The 22878-nt window shown below is 37.7% G+C and overlaps 1 protein-coding gene across 1 annotated transcript; it reads left to right on the top strand.

Moving 5' to 3' along the window:
- LOC108681306 lies at positions 1–22205 on the top strand. Its single transcript, XM_018170328.2, has 8 exons — positions 1–1343; positions 1993–2114; positions 3603–3684; positions 17381–17559; positions 18110–18213; positions 18789–18892; positions 19167–19536; positions 20494–22205. Exons 1-8 carry the CDS (start codon positions 638–640, stop codon positions 20504–20506), a joined length of 1680 nt encoding a protein of 559 aa, XP_018025817.1. The 5' UTR covers positions 1–637; the 3' UTR covers positions 20507–22205.
- The last annotated feature ends 673 nt before the right edge of the window (positions 22206–22878 follow it).

Raw genomic sequence — 22878 nt, 5'->3', positions numbered from 1 at the left:
GGGGTAGGATCTCGGAGTCCGGAAGTGAGGTCAAGTCGCTCATTTACTTGCAGGACGACGCTTAAGATATTCATGGTTAGGACTGCCATGTGGGGGCTGTTGTTGGGGTCCTGGGACATATAAACTATTTTTATGATGATAACGTATCGTGGAACAGAGGCCCTAATTGATTAGTTTCGCCCGGCTATTGAAATGTTGCGTGACGCAATAAAGAAACTGTAAGCTTTACCTACTTACCTACCGAAAAATCATTTCCGCAATATAGAAGAACAACGGAAATCGATAAAAAGACTTTGACGAAAATAAATTTCAGAGCTATTTAAAGAACAGTTTTTCGCACGCAGGTGAAAATAGGTCTGCCAACGCAGTTTCTTTTGCGATTGTGTCATCATTTCAGACGTCGATGCTACTCATCAGCAGTGAGCAATTTTCTGTCGATGTACAATTTTGCTCCATGATTTAATAGAACGAAATTTATTTATAGGTTGTTTAATTTTTTCACCCTTTAAAGGTCGGTCGCTTGGCATTGATGTGTATTTAATGTGACTGTAGCTACAATGTTTTAAATTTATTAATAGTATGTATTCATAAGAACCTTTTCATAGTCTTTCTAGGATACAAAAGTCAATGAACTAGAATGTCAGTTGGTGTACCTGGGAAGAGAACACCTAACGCTTTAGCTGCTTGTCCTCGAGAAAGCCAACGATCACCAGTTCAAGTCACGAAACTTGTCAACAACAAGCATCATGATAAGAAGATACATTTTTTACGACATCAACACCAGCCTTTTAGTACAAGGCATAGGAAAATAACCTTTAGGCACCTACCACGTGGCATAATTTCTGTAAATCAGAAAAAAATGTCAGGAGGATCAAATTCCAATTCAGAAAATTCCCGCAGTCAACCACTGAAAAATAATATAAGAAGAAAAAGTTTGGAACGGCTTAAAGGCTCCAGTTTTTCAACATATTTGTCGAACATACGGCCAATGAACAGGATACGGTTGAATAAAGTTATAAAAAATAACTTAGCAGAGAATCAGGGCCGATTGACCAAACGTCAGTGCCATGATCTTCGTCTCAATATAAACCACGTCACCGATTGTCCGGAAAAACAGAAATGGAAGAAATATGTCAGTGGTCGACGGTGCAATTTGAAAGACTCCAGAGTGGATGCAAATAGCCGGCGTATCAGCAACCGGTTTGAAGGGACAGGTTATCTCTGGCTGCTGTTGCTGCTGGTCATGTGTGCTACAGTGCAGGCTTGTCGGTATGCTGCCATTGATCCTCGACACACGATGTGTTCATTCATGCCCAAACAGTGCCCCGGCAAAATGCTCATCCGTGAGTTTCATTTCTAATTGTTCTCAATAATTTTGTTTAATATTCTTAAATTATTTATTATTTTATGGTCTCTATTAAAGTGCCCCGAGCAGTATCATGTCACTTTCATTAAACAGCTGCTGTTATAACATTTCTTTGATCAGAATTATTGAATTTCATTCATTTGTACTCGTCAAATAATGTTATGTTATTTTCAAACAAGCTTACAATTTGCCAGAGATCCGTCTTCGCTTGAAATTTGATGCTGATATTCTAAACAGTATTATATTTTATTATGTTTAAAGAGTAATGCTGTTGCTGAGTCCTGCCAAACTGGACTTTGCCAATCCGTATTCTGAGCTCAATTTGAGTAACCAGTCGGATAAAATGTTGTGCTAATAACTGTTTTTCACACAAAAAATTATTAATGTTATTTCTTGCAATTCTCGAGGCCAAATTTCATGTTTTAGTAAATGCAACGCTTATATAGATAAACCAATTTACGTTAAATTTTCGAGTTAATTTGTATTGCATGAGGGTTACATATAAGAGTTTTTATGTGAATTGGAATAAAGAAATAAAGGTTATATCAGTAGATCATACAAAAGGGCTTAAATGAAATTATTTGTATGTAATAATTAGCCTAATGAGAGTAACATGTCGGCAACAGGTACCGGGGAGCTGACGTGTCACGACAAGGAGCGCATCCTGACGAAGCATAACATGCTGAGGCAGGAGGCCGCCCTGGGTCAGGTCAGAGGTCAACCTGCTGCTATCAACATGAAGACCATGGTCAGTGTCATACCTGCTTGTTAACAAGTATTTGGAATAGTAATACACTAGTAATATAATAGTATATTTATTTGGTTAGTGTCGACACTGCGTATTAAAAAGTATTTGAAATAGTAAAAAATATTACACAAGTAATTTTTTAGTAAACACTGCTTATTAATTAACAAGTATTTGAAATAATAATATACTAGTACTATAATAGTGTAGTAATAATTCATATTGATACATACTAAGGTATGTTACAATATGAGTAAGTATATTAGTCGTTGAAAATACAATAATATTTTTCGAAATTTTTTTACAAGGCCTATGAAATATGTGGTAAATGAGTACTGATTTACCAAATAGAGGTTAAAAGGACGAATGATGCAGATTAGTTTGAGAGCATGCTGAACCCCTGAAAAAGTTTTGGTACCTTGAGTATGAATTTCAAAATAAATGCTTCTATCATATTTCACATCATGGCACATTTCCTGAAGACGATTAAATAATAATTTCGTCCTCGTTGTTGAACAGCACCCGGATAACTTCTTACTGGGCATTGAAGTCTCTGCTTTGCTCAGTTATTTCTTAGCTTAACTTCTACCCTTTCAAGCGTTGATGTTCTGAAGTTTAGTTCTTACAATTTATAATTTTGTCCCTAAACTATATTATTCCGATAAATTCGTTGAGGCATACCTCAAATGTTCAATTATGTTTTGAGATACCAGACGTTTTATAAGAATATTTATGGTGAATGATCGATATGGATTGTCGCGAATGCTAACTGATATTGCGATTGTGATCTCCGTCATTCGATCAGCAGCAAGGGTAAAAATGTTTTGGACGTGAAATAATGCTGTCCGCCTAATAAAATAGGAAGACATTTTTGTATATTTCTTGATAGGCGTTCTCTCAATTCTTGTAGGAGATGAAATTGGAAAACAGAAATCTAACTGTCTTCGCAAATTTCTATTCAAAGTTGGGTGACTGTAGCTACAACAAAATCTTTCGAATTTCAACAAAATTTTTACTGTTGCTGAAACATGTCGGCCGTGAGTTCAAAAACTAATTTACTGTAACGAGACTTATTTATTCTTCTCTATCATATTAGCTTCATTTGATTTATGTGTTTTCACTTGTTATTATTTTCTGCTGTTCATATTGTAATACGGTTTGAAATTCCGCATTCTAGGCAACTCACGAAAATTGTACCACTAGCTAATCCTCTCAAGATGTCACATATGTTGAGTATAAATAATTCAAACTAATTTTTGTCGTAAACTCTTAACTCTCGATGAAAGTTTACTTCCTGGAACGGAGGGATTGTGCATCATATTCCGCTTCTTATAGTGCTTGCCCCATTTATCCCTTTGGTCATGAATGAGCGTCGTAAAAACACTATTGTAGTGAAAATGATAACAAAATTTAAAAGAAGGATCGTATAATTCAAATATATATTTTACTTGTTTTCAAATTTTTTATTTGATTTTGCCCACGGGTGCTCAGGTATGGGACGACGAACTGGCGATGGTGGCTCAACGATGGGCAGACCAGTGCATGCCTGGACACGACCGCTCCCGCAACACACGTGAGTAAACCTTTTGATAGTGCATCATATCATATCATATCATATCATATCATATCATATCATATCATATCATATCATATCAGTTCATATCATATCATATCATATCATATCATATCATATCATATCATATCATATCATATCATAGTGATATCGGCGCTGAAGAATTTGGCCTGTCGCCGATTTTTGTACTTTTCGTGACTTGTTCAAAGTAGCTCTACGCATACCCTCAACTGCTCCCGCAACACACCTGACTAAATTTTTTGATGATGGATGTGACAGTCCCTCGACCGCTCCTGCAACACACGTCAGTAAACCTTTGCATGTTATGCCATTTTCCCTGCTCGTATTGACATCACACTGAAATAGGCGGATAGAAGACACTTATGTTCATGTTTATAATCATTTTGATTATATGCGTTTTTTATGGTACTACGATTTACCCACAATAATGCTATTGTTTCAACATACTGTATAACAATTTGCTTCCATAATATTTTTAAATATTTTAATACAGGCTACATGAAGATCCGTTACTAAACTGTTTCGGTTTGCTCAGCCAACCATGAACGTCTCTTGTAAGAATTAAATGTAAATCGTTAAAAGTCATTTATCCAATTTTATTATGTTACATCGGTAAATATTATAGAATTTTCTTGTAAGTGGGGCCCAAGCTTTCTTTGATTCCGCCATTCAACTTCAACCAGTCAATAATGCAATTTTTGGGTCGTCGAGTTTCAAGCCATCGCCTAAGTGCGTATAAATTTTTTGCTCAATTGTTGTAAAATTACCGTGCCATACATTGACTTTGAATTAATTGAAAGGAGCTATCTGCACTACCATGCAACATCTGCTTCTCGCTCTCGAAATTTCAATTAGCGCGCCGCTTGTCTCTATTTGGCTCGAACTCTCAGCGCAGTTGCAAAGAACAGTCAGGTACAATCATTGTGCGCATGATTAAAACATGGTGCGCAAAATTCAGTCACTGGCGCAATATTCATTCATTGTGCACAAAATTCAATCATTGTGCGCCAAATTCAATTATTGTGCGCAAAATTCAATCATTGTACACAAAATTCAATCATTGTGCGCCAAATTCAATCATTGTGCACAAAATTCAATCATTGTGCACAAGTTTCAGTCATTGTGCGCAAAATTCAATCATTGTACACAAAATTCAATCATTGTGCACAAAATTCGAACATTGTGCGCAAAATTCAATCATTGTGCACAAAATTCAATCATTGTACACAAAATTCAATCATTGTGCACAAAATTCAATCATTGTGCACAAAATTCAATCATTGTGCGCAAAATTCAATCATTGTACACAAAATTCAATCATTGTGCACAAAATTCAATCATTGTACACAAAATTAATTAATTGTGCAATGATACAATCATTGTGCAATGATTTAGTCATTGTGCGCATAATTCAGCATGCATGATTCAATCATTGTGCAATGATTTAGTCATTGTGCGCATGATTCAGCATGATTCAATCATTGTGCAATGAAACATCACGGTTGTGCATATCATACACTCATATTGCGCCGATTAGTCTTGTTGATTTTATTTCATTGTTGTGATTTGCTATGAATTCTCAAAAGTTAGTTCCAATCTCTAGTCATACTCATGTAAAAGTATTTTCATTATTGTAATCCTCCATTTCCAAGAGTATTTTTCCAATTTTCAGTGCTCTAATTCAAAGGTATTTTTAATCCGGATAGTTAATTTCCGAAGCATGCCATTCCGAATCCTTTTTGTTACCGTGACTTGCAAGTCACGTTTTGTTCACCATTCAGAAAAAACGTCGCATGTTGCGCGCTCAAACTGAGTCAATGTCATTGAAATTGATTGCCGATCTTCATGTTAATTTATAATGCTTATATATTATTTACCGAATCCGATACATGAATTTAAGATAATTTCAAAAGCTGATGTTGATACCGTTAAATGTTCCTTGATAAATTCGTATCTAATTACCGATGTTCGTATCAGTTACAAGCGTGAATCGGAATAACAGCAACCGATTGTAATGTTATTCTTTATTATTTTAATGCTATCCTTTAATGATTAATTGAATGCTATTCTGTGCACTTCATTCAAAGTAGCAGGGATGTTACTATGATTGTGCGCTATTATCAGAACATGGATCGCAGACCTCCTGACCTCGAGTTCCCTCATCGTAATTGAGGTCCCGGCCGCCATGATCGTTTTTCCAAGAAATGCATCACTGGCGCGTGTAATCCTCGGGGATTAATTATGTTCCCTAAACAAGTAGCATGGGATGGAGATTGAACTCGATCAGTAAAATGTCAGAACGAATGTTTTGAAATATTCGTAGATTACAAGGCAATTTGTTTTATAATGAATTAAATAATAGCGGAGGGAAGATTTGCATAGTGGTTAAGAATGCTTTGTGATTAAGAATGAATTCTTGGTTAAAATGCATAGTCATTGTCGTAGACCCTGTCAGCTGAACCCCCAGGTGCACAAACAGATGCTCTACCAAATGCATTATCAAACGCACCATCGGCTGCAGTGAGCGCATTTTCAGCTGCACCATCGGACCTTCATTAGACACCTCTCACTGCCCACCTCTCCCTGCCCACCTCTCACTGCCCACCTCTCACTGCCCACCTCTCACTGCCCACCTCTCACTGCCCACCTCTCACTGCCCACCTCTCACTGCACGCCACCAGTGCATTGCACTTCCTGCATTTCACTTCAACGCATAACTCAGGTTAATTTTAGCCACGTATTAATCATTAAAAACTAATGAAAATTTCCATGGTGATGAGAAAGACTTTTCCTATTTGTATTTTAGTTGGAATACTCAGTTTAGTCCCGCAAAGTCCTCTGAACATTTATTTTACGCTTCGAGAACTACTTTGTGAATATTAACCCAAACACCCATTGATATAATTTCGTACTTACTTATTTTTCTCACAGTGCAAATACAAATAGATTCACTACCAGATCTGTGCCGTAATATGCGAGAATTCAGTTAAAGTATTACGAGCATCAAGGCATGGAATGCTTCGCTGATTATGCTAATGAAACGCACCCTAGACCGCAGCTCATGCCCCCCATACGCAGTGAACTACTCCTGCTTTTTTGAATGTGAATATGAATACCGTGTGTGAAAAACATCGATGAAAGTTGTCGAAGATCAACTGACTGCAGGAATTTTGATTAGATTACGATGAATCCGAGTGTATAAAGTTTTGTTGATAAAATTTGTTGAACCGTAGTGCAAGGCTCATTTTCAAGGCAGTAGAAATTTAAGGCTAATTATGAAGAAATACTCAGCCAAAATTGAATTATCTGAAGCTGGTATTTTTTAAATGCTCATTATTGCAAGTTCAACTTGATTTAATTTTTTCTTCTGTTGAGCGCTGCATTTTACGATGCTTATGCCTATGTCTTGCCATGGCCAATGAGGCTGCGATTAACGCTAATAAATATCATCGCGGGCGACTTTTAGACCGTCGTAAGTTTTAAATACTGAGCTCATATTGACATCGAGTGCAAATTAGCTCCAAACATGACCTGGTATCAGTGATACGAACATTTATACTGCACTGTTGCTGGATGTTGACCGAGGAGGCGGCTCTGGTATACGCGGACAAATGTTCTGTTGAATGTAAAGCCTTATAAGCGTGCAGAATCGTTGCTATCTAGCATATTAGAAAATATATCTGTACACATCATATATTTTTTATTTGGCTGATATGAGGCACTTTTTTAGTTCTACATCCATTTTGAGACTTCCAGCTCGAGACTTTTAACCGTCCAATGTGAGATGGACGTACGATACGACTTGAATTCAGCGTGACTCATCAGGAAAATGCTCTATGAAAATTCAGAGCACTGGAATAAGTGCAGTAGTCAGCACAAAGAAAATATTTTGTGTTACTTTCGTTAACCGCAGAATCAGTGTCATGAATCTCACGACTGCCGATAAAATTTTACGTTCCATGCAAGCTCAATCTCGCTCGCTGAAACCATTGCTATGTGCTAAATTCTTAAATGACTTGGCAAAATATTTGCATGGATTGCACTTTTTTTCTTGTATTTAATTTTGGTTTCTTGTTCATAATTTTTATTCTTCCACCCTATAGATGTGTTCCCATTAATGAGCTGTAAGGAGCATCCGTTCCTTCCACAAAATAGTTAAAGCATTTGTGCATATTTATCTTCTGCCTCACTGAACAGAAATTCTCGATTTATATGACATTTCCATTCATTTGAACCATATCGTCAGTTTACATGTGCGTGGTAGAGGGGAGTGGTAAACAATGGTAGTGGCCTCGTCAGCTACATATGGTAGAGAGGAGTGATAAAACAATGGTAGTGGCAGCGAAATTTGAATATGGTAGAGTGGAGTGGTAAAACAATGGTAGTAGCATCGTAAGTTACATATGGTAGAGTGGAGTGGTAAAACAATGGTAGTAGCAGCGTAAGTTACATATGGTAGAGGGTAGTGGTAAAACAATGGTAGTAGCAGCGTAAGTTACATATGGTAGAGGGTAGTGGTAAAACAATGGTAGTTGCAGCATAAGTTACATATGGTAGAGGGTAGTGGTAAAACAATGGTAGTGGAATCGTAAGTTATATATGGTAGAGGGTAGTGGTAAAACAATGGTAGTGGAATCGTATATAAGTTGCATATGGAAGAGGGTAGTAGTAAAACAATGGTAGTGGTAAAACAATGGTAGTTGCAGCATAAGTTACATATGGTAGAGGGTAGTGGTAAAACAATGGTAGTGGCAGCGTAAGTTACATATATGATAGATAGTGGAGCGGAAGCCATGCAGCCTGGAGCGCTCGAGGAGCACGAGACGCCAGGTAGTGGTAAAGCAGCGAGACCTTTTCGAGAATTTATGCCCAAATGACCTTAGTCGCTGACTTGGATACTTGCCCTTCAAATTCTTCAGCTATAGCATTGACTCTAATGATGATTTGCTCTTCTGGCGTTAGAGATATTCTTTATTACTGTAGACAACACTTCCTTAAGTTTAAGCAGTTATTCGTTGACCACTATACCGTGATGCTGGAACGGAAGTCATGCTGAATCGTTACATCGTTTTTATACCTCCAAAATAAAGGTTTGGCCTACGATTAGCTACGAAAAACTACTGGATAAATATGAAAAAATAACAATGTTTCCTTTTACTCACACCATACTAATTTAATTATTCGTATAAATTATCAATAGACAGAAATGTTTTAAATTTTCATTGTCTGACTCGTGCCCATACACATAAGTTCCGCCAAATAAACATCGTTGCATTGCAGGTAAAAATGTTCAGAAACTGGCGTTCACTGGCTTAAGAGCATGTATAATTGGCACCGTAAAGCGCAGCTCTGAAATTACTGGCCGAGAAGGTTCCTAGCTGGGCGAGTGGGTTTTTACGTCTTGCTTCGGTGAGGTCTTAAAAAATTTAAAAAGTGGCAACAATTTGAAATAGGCCTAACCCTTAGATTTTCATGCCTGACTCTATCATTCGATAACGAAAAGGTTTGCATCTCTCGACTCGCTGTAAGTAAGCGATTTTTTGCGAGTTTCCACAACGAGTTCATAAATGCACTTTGATCTTATAAGTGTTGGATCCATTGACCTTTTGTTGGGCCAGTGATTAAAACTGTTCACATTCAGCGCATTTGCAAGCCGAATAGTAATCAAGTAAAGTCGAGAACATCATATGAAATGGCTAAGAAAGCTAGATTTGCTAAAGATATTTATATATGAATTTTTCATAACTCATATTATTTTGTCCGAATTTCTGGCAAAAGGTTCAAGCAACGTCATAGAAACAGACTTCAGCCGCATTACTTGAATGTTGTAGAAAATTTACAGAAATTTCAATTTTAGAAACTCAAAATTATCCAGTTTGCACTTCTATACTGCAGAAAATTCAGGAGGAAAAAACTCATTTTCTTTTGTCCGAATTTTTGGTAGAAGGTTCGAGCAACATCATAGATACAGGCTTCAGCAGCAGTATTTGAATTTTGTAAAAAATTTACATAAATTCACCTTTTAGAAACTAAAAATTATCCAGTTTGCACTTCTATAGTGCAGAAAATTCAGCAGGAAAGCTACTCGCTTGTAAACAAATGAAGGCAGCAGATCGGGGACGCATAAACTGAAAGCGAGGGCAGGGCGTTGACGAGACGGCACAAGATGTTCCATCTCACATCGCCTGCCTAATTGACAGGGGCGCTTGGGAGTCACCGGCGCAGTTGTACAGCCAAGAATTCCGCCTTACATCGGCACTCACCACGGGCGTATTTGTGGTGAAGCATTTATACACTGATTTCAGAACTTAAACCTTGTTTGTCTGCACAAGGCTGAATAAGTTCTCTCTTTTTAGATCTTTCCCCAATAATTTCGCTAAGTACTGAATGTATCAGGGTTTTAATGGATAATAGTCGAACGTGATACGTACGGCATAACAAGATAAAACAATGAATGAAGAACAATAGTAAAAAATTTGAAAATGTTGATTGCGGCAAAATAAGTACTCCAATATAAATTGGAATAATTTATATTAAACATTGTGGAGGTTATTAGGTCGCCCAGCTTCCTCCCAAGCATGAGTCTCAATCCCAGTCCAGAATGTGCACCCAAATACCGCATACTTTAATCTTCAGGAGAGAGTTCAGACCAAGTACAGCTGAGTCATCCCTGAACTTCACTATGACAAACGCCTTCCTTCATGCATGTGAGCAGTCAAGTCACCTATTGACTTGGGTCTTCGAGCATAACGCCTTCAATTAAAAATGCTGCTAAAGACAAATTAAAGGCCCTAGCCGTGGCATATAGTTTGATATTATTTGTCCTCCTGTGAGCTGCAACTTAACTAACGACGAATAAATTTAGAAGTTTGTATGTGAAAATATCCAAAATTATGTGTCGGTCGAACAGGCAAACAAATACGTAATTGATAATTCCTTAATTCCTGAATGAGATTCAAGCGTGAGCCACGCATAGAAATGGCATTAATTATTGTCGGTCAATAGATCACATACAACGACCATTAGCTTATTGAGATGTTTATGTAAAATTGACATTAACTCATAACCTTTATTGCAAGTGAGAGGATCTCCCAGATATAATAACAAACAACACGGCTAAGCGTCCATTAGACCCATACAAACGAAACGAAGCACTAAAAAACTTAATCCATGAGTGCAATCTATGCATGAAGATCTAACCTTTAAATGGTTCTTAACGACACAACCTATTGACCTTTAGTGTTAATGCTACACTTAATGGCGTCAGCATGGAAATAAAGTGTATTAATTACGTTTTATTTTTAATGGTACACTTAATGGCGTCGGCATGGAAATAAAGTGTATTAATTACTCTTTATTATTAATGCTACGCTTAATGGCGTCAGCATGGAATTAAGGTGTATTAATTATATATACTCTTTATTATTAATGCTACGCTTAATATGGCGCCAGCATGGAATTAAGGTGTATTAATTATATATACTCTTTATTATTAATGCTACACTTAATATATGGCGCCAGCATGGAATTAAGGTGTATTAATTATAATATACTCTTTATTATTAATGCTACGCTTAATGGCGTCGGCATGGAATTAACGTGTATTAATTACTCTTTATCATTAATGCTACACTTAATGGCGTCAGCATGGAATTACGGTGTACTAATTACGCTAAGAACGTACGTGAGCGCTGCAGTTACTTTTGGTATGAGCTCAAAAATTGTTATTTTAAAATTTCATCCGGTTTTGTGCATCATGTTGCTTTCAACTCAATACTGCATGTGAATTTTTTTCTCTATTATTATTCAATATTTCATGTATTTTATGCTGAAATTGTAAATTTATTTACTATGCGCCTTTTTGAATCAGATTGACTAAAAATAAGACCAATTATTTATAGCCATCAATATTTATTAACGGTGAACGATCCTTGTCTTAACAGTTTCGCTCTCTTTCTGAACGCAAACTTTAAGCGACACCTGCTAATGGAAATTGATTCCCAGACCACGAAGTTATCACGAAACGACAAATCGGAAACATGAAAACTTAAAGCCGTTAATTAATTACCGGATACAGTGGATTGAGGTTTACTATAACTTGGATGAAACTTGCAGGAGTAAAAACTATGCGAATTATTATAGAGTAACCCTGATGAGCCAGCCATAGCATGTATCACATTCACCGTGGGCCGTCGTATATAGAACATAATACGCAAATTGCACCGATAGCTTCGCTCTCACAACCCAGAACGTTGACTATAATTCTTTCTAACGTCATCTGACGCCGTAAATCTCAGCGCGATAAGGCACCAGAAAGATTCAGTGTGGAAGATGTAGTAGGAATTTGGAAGGTATAAGTGCAATTTAGCTTGTTTGATTTCGCGACCACGCAAGCTTGCGTGAATTTTTTTTATTTCTTTAGCTTAACTTCTTACGTTGTTTGTTTCGAATTTTTTTTTTGTGGTGAGAACCAAGGAAAGTGAAGAGATTCATCAGGACTATAACTGGAATGATATTTTTATAACTTTATAATTTATGACATGATAAATTTAGTAGAGAGTGTTCAAAGACGCGCAACAAGGATAGTTCCGGGCTTGAAAGGCAAGTCCTATGAGGAAAGATTAAAGATTATGAAGCTTCCAAGCCTCCGTTATCGACGTCTGCGTGGGGACCTCATTGAAGTATACAAGTATACTCATTAAGGCCGGATCCCTCGTGAATCAAGTCACGAAAAGTTCAAGAATCGGCAACAGGCCATGGGCCTATTTCTTCAACGCCGACACTTCTATTCTATTCTATTCTAAAGATATTGATATTGAGAAAGATAAAGATAATGATATTTTTAGCACTCATTCCTCACGAATGTCATTCATTTTCATCTTTGTGTTCAGGTGAGAGTCAGAACACGCAGTGTTCACGTGGTGTGTGTTCATAGTCCAGTTGTGTAGATGCCATTCATGAGAGTCTACCTTGAGAAATAATGGTAGAACGACCTGTGAATCATCAGCATGACCTCGTCGACAGATAGACTCAGGATGATCAATAAATTGACCTTACAAAATTGATCGACTCAAGAATGGTACACTGTCAATTTCAAGTACTACTACAATTTTAAGATTTAATTTTACCAAATTTTTTAATTTTAAATACTACTACTGCTACTGCTGCTTCTACAAAATTCCTTGTTGCAGGCAAAAAATTCTACTTTGCAAAGCCAATTAATGGTGGAAATGCAAAGGAACTGATTCTAAAATTGTCTAGTATCAATTTACCATCTATAAAAAATTTTTTTAATTTAATGAATAACAAACAAGATGTAAGTTAATCTATCATGTTTGAGCATTAATTATTATCATGTGTTTAAAACTACATGCGCGTTTTTTAGTTATACAGTGCGTGCTATAAAAGTAATCCTTAAAATCACTTGAAATATCAAGCGATATGTACGTAAGTCTGCAACTCTATATCAGCAACTATTGAGTTGCTAGCTAGTACACCAGCCATGCTCATGTGATAATGAATTAAATACAAATTATTCTCGTATATATGTGCACGAAATGCTGGAATGCCACTTAATCTTTCTGACCTTGTAAACGTAGATGCTGAGGTAGACTCCGCGGCGCAGGCATGCGGTAGACATGATGGCACCGCGTCAACACTTCTATCTGTGTGGCCATTCATGGATTTGCGCACGTGTGTTTCGCCTTTTTTGCCTTGTTTAGGGTATTGTAATATTTTATGTATTGTCAATTAAAAAAATGTGCAGTAGACCCGGCAGTAGCTCTCACGTCCCAGCAGTAGACTCAGCAGTGGCACTCATGTCCCAGTAGTAGACTCTGTAGTAGCTCTCAAGTCCCAATAGCAGACAGTGTAGTAGCTCTCACGTCTCAGCAGTAGACACGGTAGTAGCTCTCAAGACCCAACAGTAGACTCTGTAGTAGCTCTCACGTCCCAGCAGTAGACCCGGCAGTAGCTCTTACGCCCTAGCAGTAGACTCAGTAGTAGCTCTCAGGTAATAGCAGTAGCTGTGACGCAGTAGCTCTCACGTAGCAGCAGCAGTAGCTCTCATGTAGCAGCAGCAGTAGCCCTCATGTAGCAGTAGCAGTAACTCTCACGTAGCAGCAGCAGTAGCTCTCACGTAGCAGCAGCAGTAGCTCTCATGTAGCAGCAACAGTAGCTCTCATGTTGCAGCAGCAGTAACTCTCACGTAGCAGCAGCAGTAGCTCTCATGTAGCAGCAGCAGTAGCTCTCATGTAGCAGCAGCAGTAGCTCTCATGTAGCAGCAGCAGTAGCTCTCATGTAGCAGCAACAGTAACTCTCATGTAGCAGCAGCAGTAACTCTCACGTAGCAGCAGCAGTAGCTCTCATGTAGCAGCAGTAGCTGTAGGCAGGCAGGCATGTATACTGAGCAAGCTGATTGCTCGCTCGCTCTTCCGCATGTCGCTTCAGACTGGCCGGCGCGCCGCCCCTATCAAGGCACCCGGAAAAAGACTTGCACTTTAAGGCTCGAGATGATAATTCTGTCTGCGGTCGTCTTCATTGGGCAACACTTTGCCGCAGCATGACCACCTTAGGCAACAATTAAAGTAGACTGTCGGGCTTAAATTCCTGTATGGGACACCTAACTCTGAAGAACTTGCAACAAAGATTTTGACTTGCATAAAGCGAATTAAATTTTGTATTTTTATTAATTATGCGAGTGAATAATGATCGCGACTTATTCACATTTTTCGCAAGTTATTGCAATGAAGAACTAGATTTTAAAGTCGGATCGGCACGAACTCGACTGGAAAAAGACAATCTTTCGTCAAATAATTTTTAATTTCTCAATGTACGCACCCAATTTCAGTTTCCATTACTGAGATTATCATTTACTCAATCTGTACATCTTAATGACTTATTGAACTTGCACAATGGCGGAAAAGCTATAAAACGTAGTATGTATGGAACACATGTTGTGAATGTCGAAGTCGGAAATTACATGAATAAACTCAGCAATATCTAAGTCGTCTCAATCTTCTTGAATTGGATTATATTACGTATAGGGCATGCGTTTATCACTTACGTGCTCTGTATGGTCGCTATCTTGCATTAATATATCCAGTCTGATCTCTCAATGTATTCCGCTGCCGTCTCCCCGCAGATTTTCTCATGCAGTTTATATTCAAAGTCAGCGTACGTCGCGATCGAGACTTTTGATTTGTGATGCGAAAACTAATCATAAAACTAATCATCTGTGTATAAAAATCAGGAGGTGTGCGTGGTGTGCAGCTCTAGCCCCTGTAATGGCCAGGAGGTGTGTGTGGTGTGCAGCTGTAGCCCTGTAATGGCCAGGAGGTGTGCGTGGTGTGCAGCTCTAGCCCTGTAATGGCCAGGAGGTGTGCGTGGTGTGCAGCTCTAGCCCTGTAATGGCCAGGGGGTGTGTGTGGTGTGCAGCTGTAGCCCTGTAATGGCCAGGAGGTGTGTGTGGTGTGTAGCCCCCTGTATGGTCAAGGTCATGTATGAGGCTGTGAATGAATGCGTAAGGCTGAGGTCTTCATGAGCCTGACTTACTTTCTTCGCTGCTCGTCAGGGCCGACGACGCTGCTCAGCTCAGCGATGATTCATTGATGAGAGGGAACCCAGCTCAGGGTCATGAGTCTCATTCATGCACGGCCTAGAATGCTGATTGCTGGATTTGTTTCAATAAGTTCCCCTATTAACTTAAGAAGTAATATTGTTTGTAAATTACAGAGCATTGGCATCCCGTTATTTGGTAAAGGAAATCAAATATCGAGAAATCTACAGGTTGCCTCGAACGGCGGCGAATTTTGTGTTTTAGCAGCCGGAATCAATTACGTTAGGAGTCGGCAGATAATTTAAGAGAAAGAATATAACTTTGAACTCTCAAATTGCCTAGCTCCTAATAAATGGAAAGTAAATTTATATTCACCCCCTTATAAAAATATTCAACACTGCCTATGTATGACTAGTATTGCGATTAAGAAGCCTCGTAGGCACTAAAGGGTATTTCTAAAGCCATTAATGCTGGACAGCTGGTCGATATGAGACTAGCAGCAGTTGCTCCTCTTATTTGCCTTCAATCCTAAAAATGTCATATTCAGTTTGCAAAATATCGCGCACTTATAATATTCGTATATGAGAACCTGCATCGAATGTGTTAATATAAGCCTGGGCCTGATGTTCCAGTGTGTCTGTAGCCGCGGGTAATTCAATGAGGAAATGCTAAGGAATTTGTGCAGTCAATCTTGGCGGTGACGCGCACGCTATAAATACACGTAGCTTATCATGCGCTTAATACTCGTAGCTTATCGTGCGCTTAATACACGTAGCTTATCGTGCGCTTAATGCACGTAGCTTATCGTGCGCTTAATATACGTAGCTTTTCGTGGCTTAATACACGTAGCTTATCAAGAGATATATAGGGATACATATTTCAATTTTAATCTGAACGCCGCTGAACAAAATTAGCATTTTAAAACTAGTTTTCAACAGTGCCAGGAGTAATATTTGATGTCCGCGGGATTAATTCAGCGTCGAAGAGTGAAATATTCATACTTATTTTTTCTTATTATCGGCAGCATGCGCAGTAAATTATTCGGCGTTTACAGCGTTCGTATGTGCACGTTCTTTCCCGGTTCGTGTGTACGTTATTTCCCGGTGCGTGTAAACGTCATTTCCCGATGTTTCGTTGCGTCTGGGCGCGGAAGCTCGGGTGAGAAATGGCGAGACAAAGAAGTGCTTAGTTCGCTCATTTACTTTCATGACGAGGAACTCTTAGAACGGGAAATTATTAAAGGAGGTCATTCAAAGAATGTTCTTGTGGGCGGACATGCCATTGGCTTGTTAATGAACCTATTTTTCTTTTCTTAATTTCACGTCGAACAATGGAGCCGGGAAATAGGCGGCGATAAATTCGCTGCTTGCCAACTTATCAGTATAAATGTATTCATAGTTTTCAGCACGAACTATATACGAATTGGTATACATGATTGATTTAATTTTCTGTTGGTATGAGTGTAAATTATTGCATATTCTTTGCGCAATCAAATATGGTGGAAATATATTGAAATTTGTTGTTTAAAAAATATTCAAAAATATTCAAAACTTGCTTTGAGCTTAATGTTAAGTTATCTATTGAAACAATCGGGCTTATTCGCACCGCTCGATAACTCCCATCAGTAGCGTCTGCTTGCCTGAACTCTATGGCGGTGCCAACATTGCTGAAGTTACTCATGAATAATTGAATAATTAAATTCATTGGAATTGATCTTCTTATTATATGACCAATAACTCTGAAGTACAATCAATTTGTCCGTCATTATTAACTCAATAATTTTGTTCACATTCATATTCGTGCCCCATTCTCCCAATTAAAACATCATTATTACAATAACCACTGCTTTTTACTACTGGATTTTCGGTTACTAGGAGCGGGTGAGTGGTTAAGAACACCAAGATTGAAAATGAAAGTAGCGGGTTCGCGACCCATAACATGTTGTGAAAATTCTGGCTGAAATAGGCATATGGCCAGACGAGTAAAAATCGGCCACAGGCAGTACGTTTTAACCAACACTGACACCGCTATGTTATATATTAAATGTTATATTAAACATGACATTATATATTAAACACATGTTATGTATTAAATTATTGATAAAATGTTATCGAACAGAGCGTTTCGCGGCGGGCCAAAACGTGGCGGCCGTGTGGACCTACGACCGCGACGAAGGACACGAACCGGATTTCCTGACGCAAGTCGAGGCCTGGTTCATGGAGGTGGACCAGCATGGGTTCAGCAAGGGGGCTGTAGACCCCTTCAAGTTCTCGAAGCCTACTGGACATTACACGCAGGTCTGTACTGCATGTGGTCATGATGTTATTAAATATTTTGAGTTTAAAAAGAAGTAATGAAAAAAATTAAAGTTAAATTAATTAAAAGTGACTCGGATCAGCACTTTGGTATGATGTAAAATATTACCAGCTTTTTTCAGTAATTGTAGCATGTAAAGTTTGAACTTAAATCGATTTTAAAAATTTTGTCCTCCAGCAGTTTTTTTTTTGAGTGACCTTACAAAGGAAATTTTTTTTGTATGGCCACTCAAGACTTAGTGACCTGTAAGTATAGCACTGATGACAGGCACATTTACCGGTATAAGCTGACTTTTCTCTGATATTAAACGTGACCGTGTATATAATTGTGATAATATAATTCAACCCGTTACTATAGCGGCTAAAAGAGGTTGTACGTTAAGGGCGTATTAAATCCTTTGATAGTTGATAGCTCTTTTTTCAACTACACGATTCAAAAGTTCTTTTTATAACATGTCACAAGTTTTCACGTCATTCATATAATAAATAGAAATAATGCCATACTAATTGAATGGAATAAATCCTATAACAGTTGGTTTGGGCGGAGACATATTTGGTGGGCTGCGGCTATACCTACTACCACGATGCTGCAGGCAACGGCTACACCAAGCTCTACGTCTGCAACTATGGCCCAGGGTGCGTTCTTACGTAGAGTTTTGTGATGTAGTGATTGAATGTTCTACGTTTAATTTGTGATGTAATTGTGAAACTCTGGATAAAAAGTGTGATACTTAGAACTAGTTTCCATTGAAAAGCCATTTAATCAGATATATTAAATTTGTGATGTAATCGGGAACTTCTGAGAAATTGTAATGCTTAGAACTCGTTTCCGTTGAAAAGCCATTGAATATGATACGTTGAATTTGTTATGTAATCGTGGAACTCTGGAGAAGAATTGTGATACTTAGAACTCGTTTCCATTGAATAACCATTGAATATGAGATACGAATGGTGGCCCAGTGGTTAAAGTTCAGAGTACCAAGATTTTAGCAGAGAGGCGCGGGTTCGACCCCAGCTCTGTGCGCCAGTTTCTGGTCAGAATCGGCAAGGAGGCCGAGCGGTTAAGCAAAGAAATTTTGAAGCAGTGAGTTGCATATTCAAGCCCGCAACAACCCGTGGATGTTCTGCAATGTTAAGAATCGGCAACAGGTCTACGGCCTAATAAAATGCTGAAACCGCTATATTATTATATTAATATTATTGGTCCACAGAGGGAATGTGGTGGGAGGCAGCATGTACAAAGTCGGGTATCCTGGACAGCCGTATTGTGTTGGCAATGGCTTGCGCCCGTCTACCGATTACCAAGGACTGTGCGGTGAGAAACTGCTACTATGATACCATTAATTAATGTCTGTATATCAACTTCGGGATTGTAGCTATAATAATTATTATGAGGGCGCTCTCTCTAATAAGAACTTGAGAGAGCTTTCTCTCTCAAAAAATTAAGAGAGCTATTATAATCGCTTTCTATATTTCTCTCTTTCTCTCGCTCCCTCTGTAATCCGCGTTCGGTTACACGCTCAAGCACGTGGAAATGTACTATTGTTTTAAAATATCGCATTTATTTTAATGGTTTGTTTTTAATCCAGAGGAGGACGGCGTGAACTACAAGTCTATGTGCGCGATGGGCGGCTCGTCCATGTTCCACAAGCCCAAGACATCGTCCATCATGATGATGATGGACGGCAACAGCGTCATGGAGGACTTTGCTCACAGCCACGCCCGTCCTACATCACCCACTCATCCTTTGGATGTGATGCACCCAGATCCCCCCCACATGCAGATGCATGATATGATGCATCACCACTCCAGCATGATGCGCAGCGGATCACATGCCCAGCAAAGCCACATGATGATGTCGCCCTCGCATCATCATGAGGGGAACGGACTCATGAAGAGCATCCAGGAGCCCTTCTCAGGGCTTGTCAATGCGCTCAGCCCCTGGAACTTCCTTAACAGGTTTGATTGTTAATAATAATTTAATAATTATGCATATTTGAAACTACATAGTAATTCAGCAAGTTCGACACTAGATTAAAACGTTGCAGGTTCGAAATTAAATAAAAAACTCTGCAGGCTCGAAACTAAATAATAACTTTGCTGGTTTGTAACTAAATAATAATTCTGCAGGTTCGAAACTAAATAATAACTCTGCAGGCTTGAAACTAAATAATAACTCCTCAGGTTCGAAATTAAGTCGTTACAATACAGTTTTTATAGTAATAGTTCTGCTGGTACGAAACAGAGTAATGACCCTGCAGGTTGGAAACCTTGTAACAACCATGTAGATTTGAAGTTTAAGCAAAAATAGTTGAATGAATTTTTTTAATTCGGCAACAAAATTGCGTGGCCTCTGAATGTTTACAACTAAACGAAATATTTTACAGTATTAGCATTTAAAATAGGCATAAAAACAAAGATAAACTCTTATAATATCACAATAAAAATGTTCCTTCAATTTAAAAGTTTCTTAAAATAAAAGGTACGTAAAAAGTACATACACCATATTAAAATTATTGATTCACTGAATAAAATTCATAATGAATTTTTGTGAGAAGTTTAGCATTGTCTGAATGCAACGTATGCAGCTAATTTATAGCATTGGAAACTTTTTGTGTATAGTTTTTCCAACTGCTACGTGTCACGGAGCGAGGTCACATTAATGGGAAGCGAGATTAGCAAACATTTTTTTGTGTTATAAATTTTTTATTAAGAGCAATTTTACACTCAATTAAAAAAGCTTCATACATAATAAACATAAGGAAAACTCTAAAATTTTTATCTCTCTAATCGATTAAAGCTGAAATAATTAGAAATTTAGGCTGTCTAAACTGGAGATTTTTTAATTGCCGAACAAATTAAGGAGACACGAGGCGCTTCATTCACTAAGTATTGTTTTTATTTTCATGGTTTCAGGTTCAACAAGTGACGAAGCAGGCACGTCTCTTGATGATGTGATTCTACGCAGCGCCATGAACTGAAGACTCAGAGACTCTCTGCTTATAAAAGCCAGGGATTCTCTACTCATATTTATTGCTTTCATGTATTTAACATCTACCACTTGCTTTTCTCGACCAATGAATCTCGTTAGGCCTTCATTATCAGAATAATATTTGAAGTATGTCTGTATTGTTGCATCTTATCTAAAAAAATCATTCCCATGAGTTACATAGGCTGTCGACCGTCACTGAGGGCTATCACGGCCAAGCGATAAATCTTAGTGCCATCTAAATAAGTTTATCCATTTAAAGTCTCCTGGATTTAAACACTTGTGTAGGATAATATAAAATTTGAAATTATGACAGCTAAAGTTTTTAGTTAATTCCCTGATCATGCAAATCCCTACGGTATTGGCTCCCCTGTGTAATCTTAACAAAATTTAATTAATTTTTTAATTGAGTTTTCAAAGTCAATTACTGCATAGCGTTTCTAATGCAAAAGAAAGATCAACTTTGACACGTAGATAGCCAAACTTTTCAACCAAATTCCTCAATAAAGCTAGAATTTTTGCTAAAAACAAAATTAGAGTCGTATAAATTTGCCATGTATCCGTAAGTTCTATCAAGAAATTATTAATTCGGCCACTTAGCTTTGCGTGATCTTCTCACTGACTAACATAGCTGCAGTCGCGTGCATTTAACATCAAATTATACTAACATCAAATTATAATTATAATTTCAGTTTAAATTTTATGAATGAATTTTCGCAGAATCATATTCTATTTATCATTCTTTTTATTTGGTTTGAATTGAAATTGAGTGCGTTCATTCGGTATATGTGCGTAGTGGTCGCATGCCTGAGGAAGTTCATTCCAGGATGTAAGTTTGATGCCAACACTAATATTAATAATGGTGAACTAATGAATAATCCATTAAGGAAAAAACTGCAGGTATAACATACTCATCATTCCGATATATTCTACTGTGAAACTATGTGTCAGAATTTGCTACGAAACTTTAAATATTGTTGTAAATTCTTAATATAATAGAAATTCCATCGATTAATCATTATGATATATTTATCTTAGGTTTAAGTCAAAGAGGCTAACAATATCTTCGTGCTTATTATCACTATATATTGTGTATAAATATTTAATAGTTCTTATGAGTGCAGTAAAAATCATTAGGTTAGAGAAATATAATTTAGATTAATAAGAGTTTAGAAGTCCTCTATACGCGACCTGAAATTAAACATTAAGGTATCAAATTATGAATATAATCACGTCTAAAAACATCCTCTTTATAATTTCTATCATGTATCTCTGAATACGAATCTAATTGTAATTTCAAACATTTACCATGCACCTGGAACGTTTTTTAGTGGTCTATTGAACTTGAGAAATAAAGCCACCAAACCAAAAAAAATTAATTTCTGCCAGAATTCATTTTGGGAATTTGTTCTCTTTTCATGGGAGCCTCATTGTGTACATGTAAAATCTTGGAGACCGGCCACAAGGCCTGCCGGAAAAATGCCCGAGACCTCACTCACTCGTACAACATTCAAGGTTCGAATATGGCATGTCATCGGTGTTTATATACCATCATGTTGTCCTCGCAAGAAAACTTTACCCGTTATAGTCTGAGGTATTATTGCAGATTAACTACATCCAAAAAAAGGGTGTTTTTTTTTTAATTATATGTTTTTTGGGGTGTAGATTACGAATCTGAAATCCATTTGGTATTATTGCAGATTAACTACATCCAAAAAAAAGGGTGTTTTTTTTTTAATTATATGTTTTTTGGGGTGTAGATTACGAATCTGAAATCCATTTTTGGCGTGTAAGTTACGTAACCCCCATGTTAGTAAGTCGCGAAAAAAATCGGTTTTCCGATGCCGACCGCCAAAAATGGATTTCAGATTCGTAATCTACACCCCAAAAAACATATAATTAAAAAAAAAAACACCCTTTTTTTTGGATGTAGTTAATCTGCAATAATACCTAGTCTGATGGTCTACTTGAATATTTGGTATGAAATCAGTCAATGTTAACGATTTTGTGTTATGTTTGTCATTCTGGAAAATGGTTACCCGGTTCAGGTGAGACACGCTGCGCATTTGAATTTTAGTTCAAGCTGTCTCTATCGGCGTAATTGATTTCTAAATTATGGAATTAGAACATATCAGCATCAAAATTATTCCTCATTGTAATTAGTCTCTGTGGCACAATTAAAATCTTGACTAAATTGGATACTTTGTTTTTCGTTTCATCAGGCCGCTCGGCTTAGCGTTTTGAATTCCTTTGAGAATATCAGTGATGACTGTCTACTGATGTTGTCGAACACAGGGTTGCCAGATGACCTA

This window comes from Hyalella azteca, unplaced genomic scaffold (assembly GCF_000764305.2).
Source record: "Hyalella azteca isolate HAZT.00-mixed unplaced genomic scaffold, Hazt_2.0.2 contig665, whole genome shotgun sequence".
Lineage (NCBI taxonomy): Eukaryota > Metazoa > Arthropoda > Malacostraca > Amphipoda > Hyalellidae > Hyalella > Hyalella azteca.
The sequence above is the reverse complement of the archived record's forward strand: the minus strand, read 5'-3'. Positions and strand labels throughout refer to the sequence as shown.

What these genes read in the sequence shown, in the direction of transcription:
- LOC108681306 (XM_018170328.2), top strand. Translation starts at nt 638, where the DNA reads ATGTCAGTTGGTGTACCTGGGAAGAGAACACCTAACGCTTTAGCTGCT. An exon ending in CCCCGGCAAAATGCTCATCC is followed by an intron (nt 1,344 to 1,992) that starts GTGAGTTTCATT and finishes TGTCGGCAACAG; the next exon opens with GTACCGGGGAGCTGACGTGT. An exon ending in CGATTACCAAGGACTGTGCG is followed by an intron (nt 18,893 to 19,166) that starts GTGAGAAACTGC and finishes TTTTTAATCCAG; the next exon opens with AGGAGGACGGCGTGAACTAC.